Source organism: Rousettus aegyptiacus, unplaced genomic scaffold (assembly GCF_014176215.1).
Source record: "Rousettus aegyptiacus isolate mRouAeg1 unplaced genomic scaffold, mRouAeg1.p scaffold_m13_p_16, whole genome shotgun sequence".
In the NCBI taxonomy this organism is placed as follows: domain Eukaryota; kingdom Metazoa; phylum Chordata; class Mammalia; order Chiroptera; family Pteropodidae; genus Rousettus; species Rousettus aegyptiacus.
Genome location: NW_023416291.1, coordinates 34,795,386 through 34,811,334, shown reverse-complemented (window position 1 = coordinate 34,811,334; position 15,949 = coordinate 34,795,386). Strand labels below are relative to the sequence as shown.

Genomic DNA, 15,949 nt, shown 5'->3' with positions numbered 1-15,949 from the left:
CCTGCTGGTGGGAGGGAGGGGCAGTGAGACTTGGGGAGCCCCCACCGTTACAGCACGGATATTTGGGTAGATGATCCTACAATAAAACCCTAAAGAACAGCCACTCTTTTCAGCTCATCTTAAGACACTTTTATTGCTAGAATCAGGTCTTAAGTTCTAATGTGGTTCTGAAATAACCCGCATGAGGAAATGCTGCAATCATTGTAAAAATAATTGTCAGGTGGACTAAGATCATGGTTGCAATTAACAAAGACGTGCAGATCCCACAGGAATAAGAACATTTGCTTGGCCACCGACTTTACAAATAAAATTGGTACCCAGGAGTGACCACCGGGTACTGGCCAGGGGATGTGCCAATGACCTGCCCACCATGTGGCGTGACTGGGGACTCCCTTGGCTGTGAGGCAGCGAGTGCCGATTCCCACCATGAGGCCAAGGGGAAATCCTTTGGGCTCATCATCCGAGGAACTGTGGCATCTTGGAGGATCGGAGCAGAGCCCGTGGACAGGGGTGCACGATCTCGAGATCACCCAGCACAGAGGGCCCAGGAATGTTCTCTTCATATAGGGCAGGAAGGGAAAGTCAACTTTTCTAAAGTGCTCTCATTCATCTCAGTACAAAAACACAAAACACTAATTACAGACATGGCACAGAGGAGGTCTGACGTGTCACAGGACTGAGGTGGATGCTTCTTGCTCCTCAACGATGCTGCAGGCCCTCTGGGAAAACTCAAAGGGTCGGGGGAGAGGTTCTTGGACGGGCAGGCGGGAACTGGGGGACAAGGATGGGAACCCCCCATCATTGTGTGCCTGGGAGATTCCTAACTAACTGCTGCTTTCAGTTCCTTGTCACCGACTGGCTGTGTCACCTTGACCCTGTGGTGCCCTTGCTCCTGGGCAGCCTAGGACCCAGTCTTCCTCCTGTCAATGTTTTGGGAGGTGCTGGGCCCAGTGTAGCGAACCCGGGGTGCAGAAAAGGCTGGAATATCCCCCGTTCCCACTCTGGCACTCAAACTTGAGTTTAGCCAGAGATGAAACACGAATGTGACCCAACTGTTACTCTGGACATGTGACACCATCCCCAACATCCACAGCCATGCAGCTGGCCTGGTGGCCCTTGCCCTCCTCCAGGGGGAAGATGACAGTCAGCTACAAAAGCTCACTGGACATGAGGTGCCTGTGAAGTGGCCATCTGCCGACTTGAGGCCTCTGGGCCACATGGGTCAGTCCAATGTCTCACCTGCATTGGCCTGACGTGGCGGCCCTACTGCTCTGCACCGTACTGTACCGGCACCTGCAGATCATCAGCACAGGACAGCAGCCCTGGGGCTTCTCCCAGCAGCCCCAGGAAAACTGGCCCATCTCACAGGGTCCGAGGACCTGGCCTGGGGCAGGGACCTTTGGGTTTGTGCTGGCTGAAGTGCTTGGTTTGGCCATGCACTGGAAGGAGCATGCCGAGTCGGTGAGGCACCTTAGGAAAATGCCACGTTTGGCAACAGATTTTAAAAACCTCCACCAAACTAAAATGAGTTATAAGCAGACTTTTTGAGTCCAGCTTTTAACCCTACAGAACCTGCCTGGAGTGCCATCAGCCATGCTCTCCAGCTATTCTGCCCTGTGGCCCTCTGTCCCCAGGTGGGCCGCTGCCTCCCTTGTCTGAGCCCATGCCTTGGCCTTGAGTTCACATGAACCCAAGTGGATCTCTGCTCCGATTCTGCCGAAAGACACAACTGACATCACCTGGCCCCTCCTGGTGCCCTAATGACATGCTCCAGCTCCAGCATCTCCTAGTGGCTGTGGAGTCGGCCTGGTGCCAGCACCTCCTTCTCAGACTGGGGTCTGGCCTGTCATCGGGTTCCATGTAGAAAGACCCCCGTTTGTCTCTACCTTGGAAAAATGGCTTGGAGTTGATCTCTCCCTGCCCAAATGGGCTGCTCCAATTTCAAACGGCTCCTGGTTAGCTCTGGTTCAACCTTCGATTAAAAACGTTCCTTTTTGTATACACATTAAAAAGAGTTTTAGAAAGTTACCCAGGCACCACTGCAAATCCTACAGAAAAAGCCAAGAGATAACAGGCCAGCCCCAACCTTGACGAACCCTGGCCAGGCAGTTGTCCATGGTGTTTTGCTGGGCAATTCCCCAATGAGCACAGAGGGTGGGCAGGGCAGGGAGGGGTCTGCACCTCGTGCCATGCCCCCTAGAAGAAGATGACGTCTTCCTTGCTGGGATCTTCCTTGTTGAGTGGTGTGGGGGTCAGTGGCATGGGCGGAGAGGGTGTGCTCCTGGCCTTTAGGGGAATGCACTCAGGGAACACGTCAGCTGGGCCTGGGCTCGGGGCCTGGCAGGAGGGGTCTGGAAGAGAGGGGCATGGGGTGTCAGCAGTCTCCAGGTACCGTGGGCAGCCCCACTGCCCAGGTGGCTTGGCTCACCTTGGGGGGGCGCGGAGCTATGGCTGCCGAGCTGGATGGGGCTCAGCGAGCGGCGGGTCCGAGAGGTGTTCTCGTCCTTGCCCATGAGTTTGTTGAGAAGCAGCTGCTGTTTCAAGTCAAACGAGGCTGAAGGAGGGAGGAGGGTGCAACTTGGGGTGCTTGGCCTTGCTTCAGGACATAGCGGACCCCCACCTTGGCCACGGCCCTGTACCACGCCTCAGCATTTCCCATTGCACCCGTGTCCAGGGACAGACCCGCTCAGGCAGTAAGCCCCAAACATGCTGACACCGAAACAGGGAAAACAACCCCCAGCCGACCCCAGAGGACCACCCCTAGTGGTCCTGGGACACAGGCCATTGTCCTCAGAAACCTCCCTGGGAGGGTGCCCCCTGCTGGCGCACTCACGGCGCCCAAGGGAGCCCTTGAGCTTTCTCTACCGTGGGACCATCCACTGCAGGGTGCCCTAGGACAAGGGCCTAATGTCCCCTTTGTGGAAGGACACAGGGTAGAGGCCCTGGCACCTCGGTCGGCACCGGGTGGAGAGCACTAGCGTGTCGCCATGCTGTCCCTAAGTGCCTGGGGTTCTGGCTTCTTGCCTCTGGTGACCACCTTCACAAGGGCCTCCAAGACACTTCCTGGCCCCGTTCCTGTGTGAGGAATGAGGTGAGAAAAGCACCTGGGCTCTCTTATGTCGATTTTGCTTCTTGAGATGGAAGACCTCCGTGTGGAAGGTGGGTGGCGGCGGCCTCAGCCATGTTGCCAGCTGTGCCCTCTGGTTCCCCCTGGCGCCCCCACTGAAGGATCGCCCTGGGGTCCTGTTTTTGTTTGCCCACAAGCAGCTGCTCTGGTGTCTCAAATTGCCTATGACTGGACCTCCCCACCCAGGATGAGGGGCTGGGCAGGCACCGGAGGTCACTGACTTCCCAGAGATCACTCACTCCTGACGACAGGGCTCAGCCCCCACCCCGCCCCAGCGCAGGACTCACTTGAACTCTCGCTGCGCTGGGAGCTCCTGCTCTTGCCGCCCTTATCCTTGCCGCCCTTGGTGCAGGCGGCCAGCTTGGTGGGGATCTGCTGCTGCACGGCTGCCTGCCTCTGGATCTGGTTGGTGGTGCTGAGCAGCTGGATGGGCACGTCGCTCTTGGCTGGCCGGCTCTCAGCTGGGGCGCTGTCCCGGCGAGCCACCTCGGGGCGCTCGGGGTACTCGGGGCCAGTGGTGGATAGTAGCATGCTCCCCCGGGGCCCCAGGCCTTTGGCAAGGGCCACAGGCCCTTCCAGCCCTTCCCCATTGAAGCTTGGGGCGTGGCTTGAGGGCTGGGCCTAAAAGAAGGACAGCAGTCACAATCAAGTGGCGGCTCTTCCTGGAAGGCCCTCCCCCCCCAACCCCACCCAGGGCCCATAGGGAGCACTCTTCTCAGTGCCACCCACTGGGCTCCTGGTCTCTTGGCCTCTCAGCTGGGGTGGGGGTGGGGGTCTGATCTGGGGGCAGAGCCCGGTGCTGCCTGACAGAGATGCCATTCATTGCCTGTCTCTAAAACGCAGACACACATGGCCATGCTTGCACCCCCATGTGCACATGCATGGTTACACTCACAGATTCTCACATCCACATACGTGCTTCTGCAATGCACCCACGCCGACAGACCACTCTCCCGTGCTCACCTCTGTGGGCATCTCTGGTGGCAGTGCTCCAGGGGCCGTGTTCTGCTTCTTGAGCCGCCGCAGCAGCTCCAGCCGCTCACGCTCACGCTCTACTGCACGCTGGGCCTCGCGCAGCCGCTCCAGGTCGTGCTGGTAGGCCTGGCGCTGCTGCTCCAGCTCGGCGCGGTCCTGGCTCAGCCGCTCCTGCAGCTGTACCACCTCGCTCTGGCGCTGCTGCAGCCGGGCCGAGGCCAGGTCCAGCTCCTGCTGCTGGTGCGCCCGCTCGCGCTCCCAGCGCTGCTGCTCCAGCCGCAGCTGGCTCTGCAGCTTCTGCACGCCCGCCAGCTCCTCCCGCTGCTTCTCGAAGTTGCGCTGCCGCTCCTGCTCTAGCAGCAGGTTTCCGCGTGTTGACTGAAGCCGGAACTGCTTCTCACGCTCCTGAATGGCGGCCCTCTGCATCTCCACGTAGCTGTCCTGCTGGGCGATGACCGCCTGGGGGAGGGGACTGGTGAGTGGTTCCCCCCCCCACACACACATCCCAACCTCAACAAGGAGAAAGGCAGTGCAGCTTGTCACCCTCCTCCAAGCCCCTGTACCTGGAGGCTGAGGAGCAGCTGGGACAATGTCTGGATCCGCTGGACAAGCTGTGGAGAGAAAGAGACATGCTTGTTCTCTGCCTGAAGCTTTATGAGGTGTGCATGCCGGTCCCTGGGGAGATGGACAAGCCCGAGCCTACCTCTGACTCTAGGACGGTGGGCAGACGGGGGCCCGGCTCAGTGCCCAGAGCCTCTGCCTGTGGAGACAAACGTCAAAGCATAATTTCTAAAGGCCAATCCAACACGACCGCCAGCTCCTTGACAAGAGACAGGCCCTGTCTGGTCATCTGACTTGTATGAATCTTGGTGTCTAAATAAAAAATGAGGCTCCAGGTAACTCCAGGTGAGAGGGCAGCTGGCACGGGCCCAACTGTGTGGGAGGCCTGGAGGTTAGGTGAGGCTGGACAGAGCGATGGTTACAGCCAGCCAGCCTTGGACTCTCTAGCCCACCTCCCGGCCCTGCTTGACCCTGGCGCCTGGCAAAGGGGAGGAAACAGCATGACTCCGGCATCCGTGGGTGCGGGGACAATGAAAGCTTGTGGTCTCTATATGGTGTTGCTCCTGTTGATGAGGCCATGGCTTCTGGCCTGAGCCTGTTCCCTCCCTGGCCTCCTGCCATTCCCGGGGCCTGCAAGGAGAAACATGGAGGCTCTCCTGCCTGCACATTAGCTTGGGACACAAAGGGCACTTGTTGCTATTTGCCACAAGACAGAAAGACTGGATGACCAGAATGCACGCTGTTCACACTTGCAAAGGACAATTAACAGAACCTGACCTGACTCTGTACTGAGCTCAGGACTGTCCAAAGCAACGTACCGTCTGTGTTGCTTCCTCAGAAGCCCCGGAGGTGTCGCCGAGCCTCACATCTGGGCTGCTCGTGGGGTCCTGCCAGTCTTGGGAGCTGGGGTCAATGCTGCTCATCTTCTTAAAACTGCCATCTGAAACCCCAAGCCAGGCATGTGAGGATGCTGAGGTCCCACAGGGGTCTATAAGCCCTACCCCAGCCCAGGTAGGAAACTGTGCCTGGGTTGCTGGTGGCATTCGCGGCACAGATATCAGCAAGAGCAGGTCTGGGTGCTGCTGTCAAAACATGACCAGCACTTGGAAGGTTCCAGAACCCTGACCATGAAGAATTTACAGAGGTTGAAGGGAAGCAGCACGATGGGTGCCAAATGGCAAATGCCTGGCTTTGTCCAGGATGATGCAGGGGGAAATCGGGAGGAACTGAACCTCCGGCTGTCGACCCTCCCCAGAAGTCCCGCCCCAGGTGGGGGCACCACTCACTCCTGCCAGGGCCGCTGGCGCTGTCATAGCCCCCAAAGGTCTCTGCCCTGCAGTGCAGGCCCGTGGGGCCCCCGTCTCCTGCTTGGCTGGTGGTGCTGCCCAGTCTCCTGCAGATCAGACTCTGGATGTCCTCGACTACAGAAAAAGACAGGAGGGACCCAGTCACCCTCGGAGCCATGCCGTGGGTGTCGGGGTGTGGTGTGGCCCAGGCAGAGGTCTGTGGGGCACTGGTCACCCATTCCCAATTGCATGACATGGGAACTCAGCCCCACTAAGCCTGTATACTCCCTGCACAGGTACTGCGACCAGGATACACCAATCTGCGTTTATAGGAGGCCAGCCCTTGGGGCAGCACATGGACAGGGCATCCCAGGCCCTGGGCCTGAGTATGTGCTGGGTCTAGTAGGGAACTCGGTGTGGTCACTGCTTATGTGACAACAGTCATACAGAATGTCGGGGGCCATGGGTGGGCATCCTTGGGGACAGGGCTGGTCACACAAAGTGCTCTAACACAATCAGGCTTTGGCCAGGTGAGGAGATAGGGAGAACATTCCAGACTAAGGCACAGGACATGAGAGGACCTCGGGAGCCAAGGACAATGGCCAAATGGGAGAAATGGGAGGGAGAACATTGCTGTGGCTGGGGGAAGCAAGGCTGAGTGGGGACAGAGTCCATGTGGGTTCCCTCTGCTCTGTTCTCTTCACTCTGAAGGAAAGCTCTGGAAGCAGGGCTGTTTTGTTTGCTGCTGAAAGAGGGGTGCTGCTGTCCCTTTGAATGAGCAGAGACTGCCTGGCCTTACACGTACCCTGACCAGCACGGCGCTCAGCAGCTATATGGAGGCTGCCAGGGGCTCTGGTGTGTGAAGTGGGCCTGGCAGGGCGCACAGGGGGTGGGCAGGCCACCTACTGGCTGGCGCCCTCCTGGGGCTGCTGGTGTATCTTCCTGCTAGATGTGGGGTTCAGGCCCAGGACTGCTCCAGGAGGGGTGCTGGGTCCAGGAAGCCTCTAACGACCCACCAAATGTGTGTGTGCCTTTTTCTAGATATAGCATTAGTAACACACTTCTTAGAAAGAGAGGAACCTCCTGAATGTGGGGAACTCATCTTAGTCTCCTTTACATCTTGGGGGCTGGTGTGGTGCCTTGCACACAGCAGGCCCTAGGAAGTGTTTGTCGACTGTGAGAGAAGGTGCTTTATATCTGGAACGAGGGGCACACATTGGGTTGTGTCTAAGGACCTTCTGGCTTTGGCTGGTGCCAGTGTGGGAGCCATGCTGCTCCGGCTACCCACTGGACAGAAGTGTGCCCTGGACAGGGAGGTGAGTTGGCCACCCGGGGATGTGTGTCTGGCTTGGAGCCCCTCGAGGCCACCCAGGAAGGGCTGTGGCTTGGGAGGGGGGCAGGCCCCACGAAGACCCTGGGGCGAGGCGACTCACTCTCAGTCATGGCTGACTTGAGGATCAGCTCCCCCTGCAGGTTCTCCGGGGTGTCCCCTCCTCGGAAGAGGAGTCGTGGCTGAGGCGTGTCTTCTAGCCCGCTCATCATGGCCATCTCCAGGTAGATGTGCTGCTTCTCGGTGAGGCTCTGAGCAATCTGCTGGTCTTTCACATTCAGTCGCTCTGCAAAGCCAGGTGCCGGGTGGCGGTCACTCTTGTGTGCCTGTTCCGCAGGAGCTGGTGCTGGGGGGGCCTTGCAGGGCGGGGCTGGCCTCCCACAACCCCTGCTGACCCTACCTTCCTGAGATGGGAGGGCCTGGCCCTGCCTTCCTTCCGATGGCTTCCTCCAATTGTAAATCTCAAACCCAGCGGGGTGTGGTGAGACCCTAACGGGCTGATTTATTAGTTTAGGACAAACTGAGGGCCCTGAGACTTAGTTTTCTAATCCTGAAAGTCCTCCTTCAGCCATTTAGGTCGAACTGCTTCTTACACATCTTCAGGTTTTATGCTTTGGCTGCTGTGACTATGACTTAGACTTTCTCATGGGGGAGTGTTAAGTATAGCTTAACACGTTCACCTAAATGACTGAACCTTCTTACCGGTTCCAATCATTTCCCACTAGATTTTATTGCAGGTGAATAATCACGTCATATGCAAGAAACAATTCTGTCACCTCCCTTCCAACTACATCTTCCTTCTGTCTTCCCCCATATGACCTAGCTGGCCTTTCCAGGATGAAGATAATAATGAAGAGTAGGTGGACCTGCTTGGCTCCTGATTTTTGTGGCGGTGTCCCTGACGTTCTAAAGTTAAGGGTGAGTTCAGCTTTTGATCCAAGATAGAAAAGAATATCTCAATAAAGAAAATATTTCTGTATTTCTAACTCATTCAGAGTCTTGTTGGGAATGAACGAGTGACAAACAGAGATTACTGTACGATGCTGTGGCATCCATGTAGGACACATATTTCATTACCGTCCAGAGAAAATAAAGAGTTAGAATGGGACGAAATGACTAAATGAAGACTATGTTAGGATTATGCTTTCAGGGTCCACCCTCTTTTGAACATTTTTAAAATTAAAATTTTTTTTTTTTAGGCGAAGCAACCCTTGTTTGACTTCACAGATTGCAAGGACCTTGTCAGTTTATAATCCCTTCTTTTTTTATTTTTTATTTTTTATGCCTATAGCATCTGGTCTTCCTAGCTGGTCTCCCATCCAAGTACTAACCAGACCTGACCTTGCTTAGCTTCCGAGATCAGATAGGATAGGGCTTGTTAAGGATAGCATGGCCATAGACTTCTTTTGGACAATTTTATTAATACCTTCAAATGTGTACGTCCCAACAAAGAAGAGTAAAATACATAGTACCTAATTCTATGTATTTATTGCTAATGTTACTCAACTGAAAATAATGCAGTTAGTGGGAGAGGGAAGGTGATTGAGACCATAAGCACTAGGAATTATGCTTCGCAATGACCTCGCTGAAATCTCACAGGATTCTGGTAATAGCACAATGTGTTATATTTGCACATGGATTATTATTCAACCATAAAAGAGGAAATTCTGACACCTACTACAATGTGGATAAATCTTGAAAATATGCTAAATGAAAAAAGCCAGATGCAAAAGGGCAAATATTTCATGAGTCCATTTATATGAGGTCCCTAGAATAGTCAAATTCGTAGAGACAGATGATAGATTAGGAGTACCCAGCAGCTGGGGGAAGGATGGGGCACAGCTGCCAATGGGGACAGAGTTTCTTTTTCAGGTGATGAAAATAGTCTAAAACTGACTGTGGTGCTGGGGTGACCATGGTGATGGTCATGATACTGTGATGAGAGCCATTGCATGGGACACTTTAAATGGCTGAATTGTATGGTGCGAAGCTAAGAACCCCGGCCACAAAGCCAAGGCTGGTTGGGTCTCTCTGGCTCCAGCAGGAGGACCTGTCGCGATGGCATGTGACTTGGGACACCCCTGTTGAACTCCTCCCTGGGAAGGGAGCAGCATGCATGGTAAAGCAATTGTGTTTGGAAGGGGCTCAGGGGCCCTAAGTGCCATGCTCGCCCCTTCCCACACACCCTCCAGCAGACCACTACTTCAAGCCCCACTGCAAACACCCACAAAACTGCAGGACACAAGGCAGCCCCGGCAAAATGCCTGGTCACATGGGTGGTGATTTGCTCACTCCATGGCCAATCCCGATTGGACAGAGCAGGAATGTCACTGGTGGGCCTAGGGCCTGCTGCCCAAGGAGTGCTCTACGGGGCCACCATCTCCACCACAGAAGGGGTGTGTGTGGGCATGAAGGTCTGGGCTGACCCCCTCACCTTGGAAGTCCCTCAGCCTCATGGCACGGGCCTCTATCACTTTTCTCTCCTCTTCGGCCTCACTGAAGGGCCCTTCCTCCTCGTCTGGACAGCTGCGGGGAGAGGGACAGAGGAGTAACAATACCTTATGGGCTGGCTGGCCTCCAAAATGGGCACTGGGAAGTTTGTGTCCAGAACCGACTAAGAGTGTCTCATTTTGTGATGGATTTAGCTTGTTCATGGTAGCCACAAGTTTTAAATGTCTGCCCACCACCAGGAGGAGGAGGTTGGGGATAGTTCATTTCTTGGGGACCTGCTGGCTACATGAGGCTGCAAGCCTAGCAGAGCTGAAGTTGAGGGTGGAGGAAGCTCCAAGTTAAAGGCTTTGGGAGGCTTCTGGGCAGAGAGGGAGTGGCAGTCTGGCTGGGCATGGGGGCCTGGTCCCCCTTCCCTGTCAGATGGACAGGGAGCCAGATGTGACGCAGAACCACAGGGCTGAGGTCCTGAGGGGTCCTTTGGCCTGAGGGGGAAGGACAGGACACCATGACCTGCTCTAACAGGTCTGGCCATAGATGGGGCAGATGGGGACAGCCATGTGTCAGGTGGAGTGTCCCACCACTATAGAAGGTTAGAGCTGCCTAGCCCCAGGTTCCCTGGCCAGAGACACTGAGGCCTTTTTAGTATCTGATAGGGTGAGCCTTTGTCAGATGGAGCTGGAAAGGAGCCACCTTTCCCCTTTAGATGAAGGATGATGGATAAAGCACCAAGGTGGAACAAGGGGAAGGAAATGCAAAGGGGTCTCCTGTCTGCCTGAAGCCTCCGGCTCTCTCAGGTACTTCAAGGTCACAGCCAACTTGTCAACCAACAAAGCCAAGGACAAAATAGCCAGTGGAGTGGACATAGGCCCGCTTACCTCTCGACGGCCCTTCGGATGTGGTCCATCCAGGCATTCCTCTCCTCCTTGGAGCTGGTGTGCATCTCGTACATCTCGGGCCCCTGCAGGGAGGCGCTGATCAGGAACATGGCTTTCTCCTCATTGGCCACTTCCCTCACGATGAGCTTTTGTAACGAGATGATGGGGCGCTTTGAGTCCTGCACAGGTGGAAGATGGCGAGGAGGAAAGGGTCACCTGCAGGGCACCCTACTTATTTTCAAACAATTCAAAGCAGAAACATTTTACCATCCGGGGAAAACAGACTCTACTGCCATGACATCCTCATCTTGTCATCGATGCAGTGTCTATTTAATGTGCTTATTAACTAAAAGTGTTTTATAATCAGTAAAACACACATACAGTACAAAACTCAAAATAAAAACAAAAACAAAGAGTACATAGCATATAACAACAAATAACCTTCCTCCTGACCCTGTGCCCCGAACACCAACTAGTACTCCAGCCTGTGTGTCCCATAATGCTCTGATGGCCAGTGAAATGTACATTTTTAACTAGTTGTTATGGGCCGAGTCGTGTCCACCCCAAATTCCTATGTTGAAGCCCTCACCCCCAGGACCTCGGAATGTGACTGTATTTGGAGATCGGGCCTTTACAGAGGTGACTGTGGTAAAGTGAAGTCATCAGGGTGGGCCCTGATCCAACACGACCGGTGTCCCTATAAGATTTCAGGACACAGATACACACAGGGATGGCCGTGTGAAGACCCAGGGAGCAGACGGCCTTGCAGATCATCACACTGCATCGTCCTCGAGTGAGGGAACAGACGGCACACCTAGGTGTGCCAGGGTCAAAGCGGGACCGTTTGACAACGTAGTCCGACCCTGTGTGCGTTGCTGGGGAAGCTCCTGAGAAGCTGCTCCTTTAAATTTCTGGGGAAGGTACGTGATCCCTAGTTTAGTCATAGAGACTGCCCTCCTTGCCAGGTGAAGCTGGAAGCAAACTGGTTCTATGAGCTTCTCAGGGGCAGGTGCCCCTGGGGGGAGGGCCTGACACCCTTCCCCTGAAGTGAGGTCTGTGGTGTCAGACGCTGAAGGACCTAGAAAGCCATAGCCCCAGTGGACGCGGCCAGGAGGGATGACTGTCACCCCAGCTTGACTCCAAGTCCACTGGCCGCACAGAGCTCACTGCAGGCTTGGCTCCAACGACAAGGGTGTTCTGGGACCAGTGTGCTGTGGGGTGGACATGGTTACAGGACACAGGGACACAGGGTGGCGACTGCCTGAGCTTGCGTCCTCAGTGACAAGCTGGTAAGTCCCTGTGAAGGATGGAGGGGCTCTCCTGGCAAGGATGCTGGGGTGTGTGAGAACCTGAGTGCTTGTGACAGAAAGAACCACGGAAAAGCAGAGGGAGGGTGAAACTGGAGGGGACATTAGCACGAGCCCAAAGCCTAGTCAGGCAACTAGACAGGACGCCTGTTCTCAAAAAATTCTACTGCGGCCTTTCTGGAACCTTCTGGCCCTTGGGAAGACCCAGGCAATGGCGTAAGTTACAGATATGTTTTCCTAGCTACCCTGCTCTGTGCTGGTCCCGTCTTGTCATTGATGCAGCCCCCATACCACTCCTTACACCCAGCCACCTTCTGCGCAGGCAGCTTTACAGCGGCTCTTCGTGGGAAGAGAGGGACACATACCACAGAAGCAAAGACGTATTTCTGATCCTTTTCTTGTAGCAGCAAAAGCACGTCGGTCAATAGGACAGCGAGGACGTCTGAGGAGACACCACAGGAGGAAGCGAATGGGGTGACATGGCCACAAGGGTCACACTGGGCAGATGCCTTCGGCACCACCAGAGGGCGACCCAGTCACTCTTGGCCAGCACCACAAGGCTTCCATGTGTGTCTGAGGGTCTCCTGCCACCTCCCTGGGTTTCAACACTTAAGGCCTGCTACCAAGCTCCTCTTGGAAGTCCCTCAGCACTTCCTGCTTCCCCGCCAGGCCACTGTGCCTGACGTCCCCCTGCTGTAATGGTGCTGGCTGGGTCTGGTCTTTGGGAATCTCTCAGCGTTATCTCGCCCCGCCTCTGTTCTCCGTCCCCCAGGTCACCTGGGACATGAGCCACTGGATCCTGCCTCCTCGTGGAGTGAGGCGCTCACCCCCTCATGCCCCAGCTTCCTGGTGGCAGCAGACGGGGCGGGGGGGGGGGCCTTGTCTCTGCAGAAACACCTCACGGCCACCAGTGTGGCACAGCTTTGCACTTGGGTGCAAATCCTGAACCGCCTTCCCCGGGAGCTTCCTGGGACCTCATCTCAACCACGTGCCCTCTCCTAGTGAAGTTCTCTTGTGCTGCAGCCTGCTGGCTTCCTGAAATCATTCACCATGCTTTTCACTGTTTTTCTGTTCACTGGTTTCTCTCTCTAGGCCTGTTGACTGGGGGCCTGGCACACAAGAGGCACTAAACTGCATCTGCTGGATGCACGCCACATGCAAAACATGACCGAAAGCGTTCTGTCATTTCACCACTTGAAGACTTGGCTATTCCCCTAAAGATCTTTAAAAGTGCCAATGCCAGTGGACAGGCCAGCACGTTCCCAAAGCTCATGAAATGGACAGGGAACTTGGGCATGGGTCCCGAGTGCTTGCTGGTTTGGACCACAGCACGGACTTGGAAAGCTGGGCTCGGAGCACTCCCTGAACAGTGACTGGCATGATCGGGGACACAGAGGCCAGCAGTCCGGGTAGCGTTTTCTACCCATACCAGACCCGTTGGTGTTTGGGCACACTGCAGGTGCCCATTACAGCTCATTTGGAAACTCAGGGCCTCATGACGCTTTGGGTTCCTGTTCAGAAGTCAATGGCTCCCATGCCCTCTGCAGGCAGGACCCCTCGCAGACTGCAGGAAGAGGGTGCTAGCCTGACGCATTCCTACTGCACTCCTGGCTGCCTGTGCTCATCCCGACGCAGCCCCCTCCCTTCAGCCATGAAGCAGCCAGGCTGCTGCGGCTCTATGCCAACTGGCACCCACCAACCCGAAATGGTGCCCACTGACCCAGAAGGCACCCACCACTCCCAACAGTGCCGCCGAGGAGGTGGCTGAGGGCTGGGCTCTACCTTTCCAGCGCCCGGACGTGGTCTTCCAGCACAGTACGCCCTCCAGGCGCAGCTGCCGCCGCAGCATGTCTTCCTTGCGGAAGGTCAGCCCGTTCTTGAGCTTGCTGGAGGACTTCAGGTCCATCTTCCCCGCGATCTCCCTGAGGCGCTGGCCTTTCTCACACTCGCTGACCTTGGCATCCACTTGTGAGATGATGTCTTTTATGAGGCTGAGGGCCTGGGTCAGGTCTTCGTAGTCCTCGGAACCAGCTGCCACACACAGCAGAGTTAGCACCTTTTTTTGGTCCGCGTTCATGGACATGACATGGGTGAACACACCAGAGGGGCACACCTGAGAGGGGTGTTCCCTGAGGCCACTGCTCAGAGGACCCTCAAGACCTTCCAACTCAAATCTCCCAAGACATAAATGCTTTTTTAAAATAAATCCAACAGCCCAGCATTTGGTTTTTACCAAGACAGAGCTTCTGCTGAATGCAGAAGCTAAGGTGCAATTCAAGTGACAAAAATGGCCCTGCAGAGCTGTGCTGGCCACTCCTTGGTACACGGAATCCCTGTGCCTTCCAGCTCTTCATAGGACTCACTCTACCTCCTGACACTGTCAGGAGCTGGCTCCTCCCGCTCCAGGGATGTGGCCTTCATGGCGGGGGAACTTTCTCATTCTCCCAGGAACCGAATCCCCTGGAGATGAGGAAGGTGTGGTTGGCACGGCCCTGGCCGCTGGGAGCTCCCAGCCGGGCTTAGTGCCCTCCCTCCTCTGCCCTCCATGCTGCAGGCAAGTCCCTCTCGTAGCCCTGGTCGTGGACACAGGAGTCATCCCTTTGCCTGTCTGGATCACTCAGGAGTGACCTTGGCAAGAGAACTTTCTCCATCACTCATTCACTCCCCAGACACCTACCAAGGGCCTGCTATGGCCCAGCCTGTGGCAGGGGGTGGGGTGGCAGAAGTCAAATGAGACCCAGTATCTACCTTTCCTCGCACCTAGCACAGGATTCTGCACGGTGGCAGCTTGGTTAATGATTGTCGAGCCCAGCTGAATCCAGAGAATCAGGGACAAATCTCAGAGGGGCACTTATACAATCCACTGTTAAAATAGGGGGCAGGGAGACAGAGACCACCTTCGAAGTACCACGGGGCAAGGTGGGGAGGCGGCGACTGTACCTTCCGTGTTCTGAATGATGCGCTCCACCAGCACCGGGTACTTCGTTATGCGCTGAGTGACCAGGAGAATACACTCCTGCACGCCGAGCCGCCTCACGATGGAAAAGTTGCCGATTTTCTATGAAATGGAAAATAAAACCATGCTGGACTGATGTCTTATGTCTTGCCAAATCAGTGAATTTAATTCGGTCGGATATTGAGGCTGGGGGCTCCATTTTCTTTTGGCTCATGGGGCCCTTTTCTTTGCCGCTTCACTAGACAATTAAAAGCAAGGATCATCTACCACATATAGAAGGGCAGCAAAAGCAAAGGAGACCTTGCCTGTTGTAAAGAGGGCCCCCAAGAAATCAGCTGAGAAGAAACCAGAAGCAGCCGGGTAGGGGGCGGAGGGGAGGGCGGCCATGGGAACCGCCTGGACAGCTGTATGATGTGTGCGCACATGCTCATACATGCAGACACTTACACACATGTGCGCGAAAACCCTAACCCTGACAGACAGCTGTTGAAACCTTCCAGAACCAGATGGGGTCCGTGCCTTCTGAACCAGCTCCTTGCTGGCCTTCGACAAGTGCGAGCAGGCTCGGTGCTCCCCAGAGAACGTCACGTGCTCTGCCATTGCCCTCCCATGCGATTTCAGGAACCCCAGCTGCGTAGTGGGGACCAGGAGTCTCGTGGGACGTGTGAGATTCGGGGACAAAGCTCTCTATTTCCTTCATCTCACTGGAATCATCCCACTTTTCAGGTGTTTCTGGCTCCTGACATTGGGGGGCCATCCCACTGCTTATCACCAGATGAATCCAGGCTCTGAAGTGACCCTTTCTCCCTTTCGCACCCGTCACGTGATGATAATGGAGTGAAATTTAACATGCATCATTCTTAACTCCAGACTGTTAGTTACAGACTGTCACTTCAGAATAAAGTCCGCGGGGCACAGGTAACAGGTGGTGGAGATGTTTTGGAACCAAGTGTGCTGGGGCCGCTGCAGGGCCATGCCGACGAGGCCTAGTGACCTGTCAGCTGGGTGCACTTTCTAGGTCATGGAAGGTGGGGCCTGGCCCAACCTGGCTGACTCAGGCTGGGGAAAGTGTTTTTTGGTT

The 15,949-nt window shown here is 55.5% G+C and overlaps 1 protein-coding gene and 1 pseudogene across 11 annotated transcripts in view; both read right to left on the bottom strand.

The window, feature by feature from the left end:
• Positions 1-114: 114 nt before the first annotated feature.
• ARHGEF18 (Rho/Rac guanine nucleotide exchange factor 18) overlaps positions 115-15,949 on the bottom strand; it is an 82,812-nt gene continuing 66,977 nt past the window's right edge. For all 11 annotated transcript variants that reach the window (XM_016163097.2, XM_016163091.2, XM_016163092.2 and 8 more), the window contains 14 exons: positions 14,853-14,970; positions 13,695-13,943; positions 12,278-12,354; positions 10,606-10,784; positions 9,714-9,805; positions 7,383-7,565; positions 5,950-6,084; positions 5,482-5,603; positions 4,806-4,862; positions 4,666-4,713; positions 4,091-4,561; positions 3,415-3,748; positions 2,429-2,554; positions 115-2,351 (listed from right to left, as the gene is read on the bottom strand). In XM_016163097.2, coding sequence (XP_016018583.2) covers positions 2,197-2,351; positions 2,429-2,554; positions 3,415-3,748; positions 4,091-4,561; positions 4,666-4,713; positions 4,806-4,862; positions 5,482-5,603; positions 5,950-6,084; positions 7,383-7,565; positions 9,714-9,805; positions 10,606-10,784; positions 12,278-12,354; positions 13,695-13,943; positions 14,853-14,970 — 2,346 coding nt within the window. In that variant the 3' untranslated portion in view covers positions 115-2,196. The remainder of the gene's footprint in view (positions 2,352-2,428; positions 2,555-3,414; positions 3,749-4,090; positions 4,562-4,665; positions 4,714-4,805; positions 4,863-5,481; positions 5,604-5,949; positions 6,085-7,382; positions 7,566-9,713; positions 9,806-10,605; positions 10,785-12,277; positions 12,355-13,694; positions 13,944-14,852; positions 14,971-15,949) is intronic.
• LOC118612654 lies at positions 8,562-8,680 on the bottom strand (annotated as a pseudogene).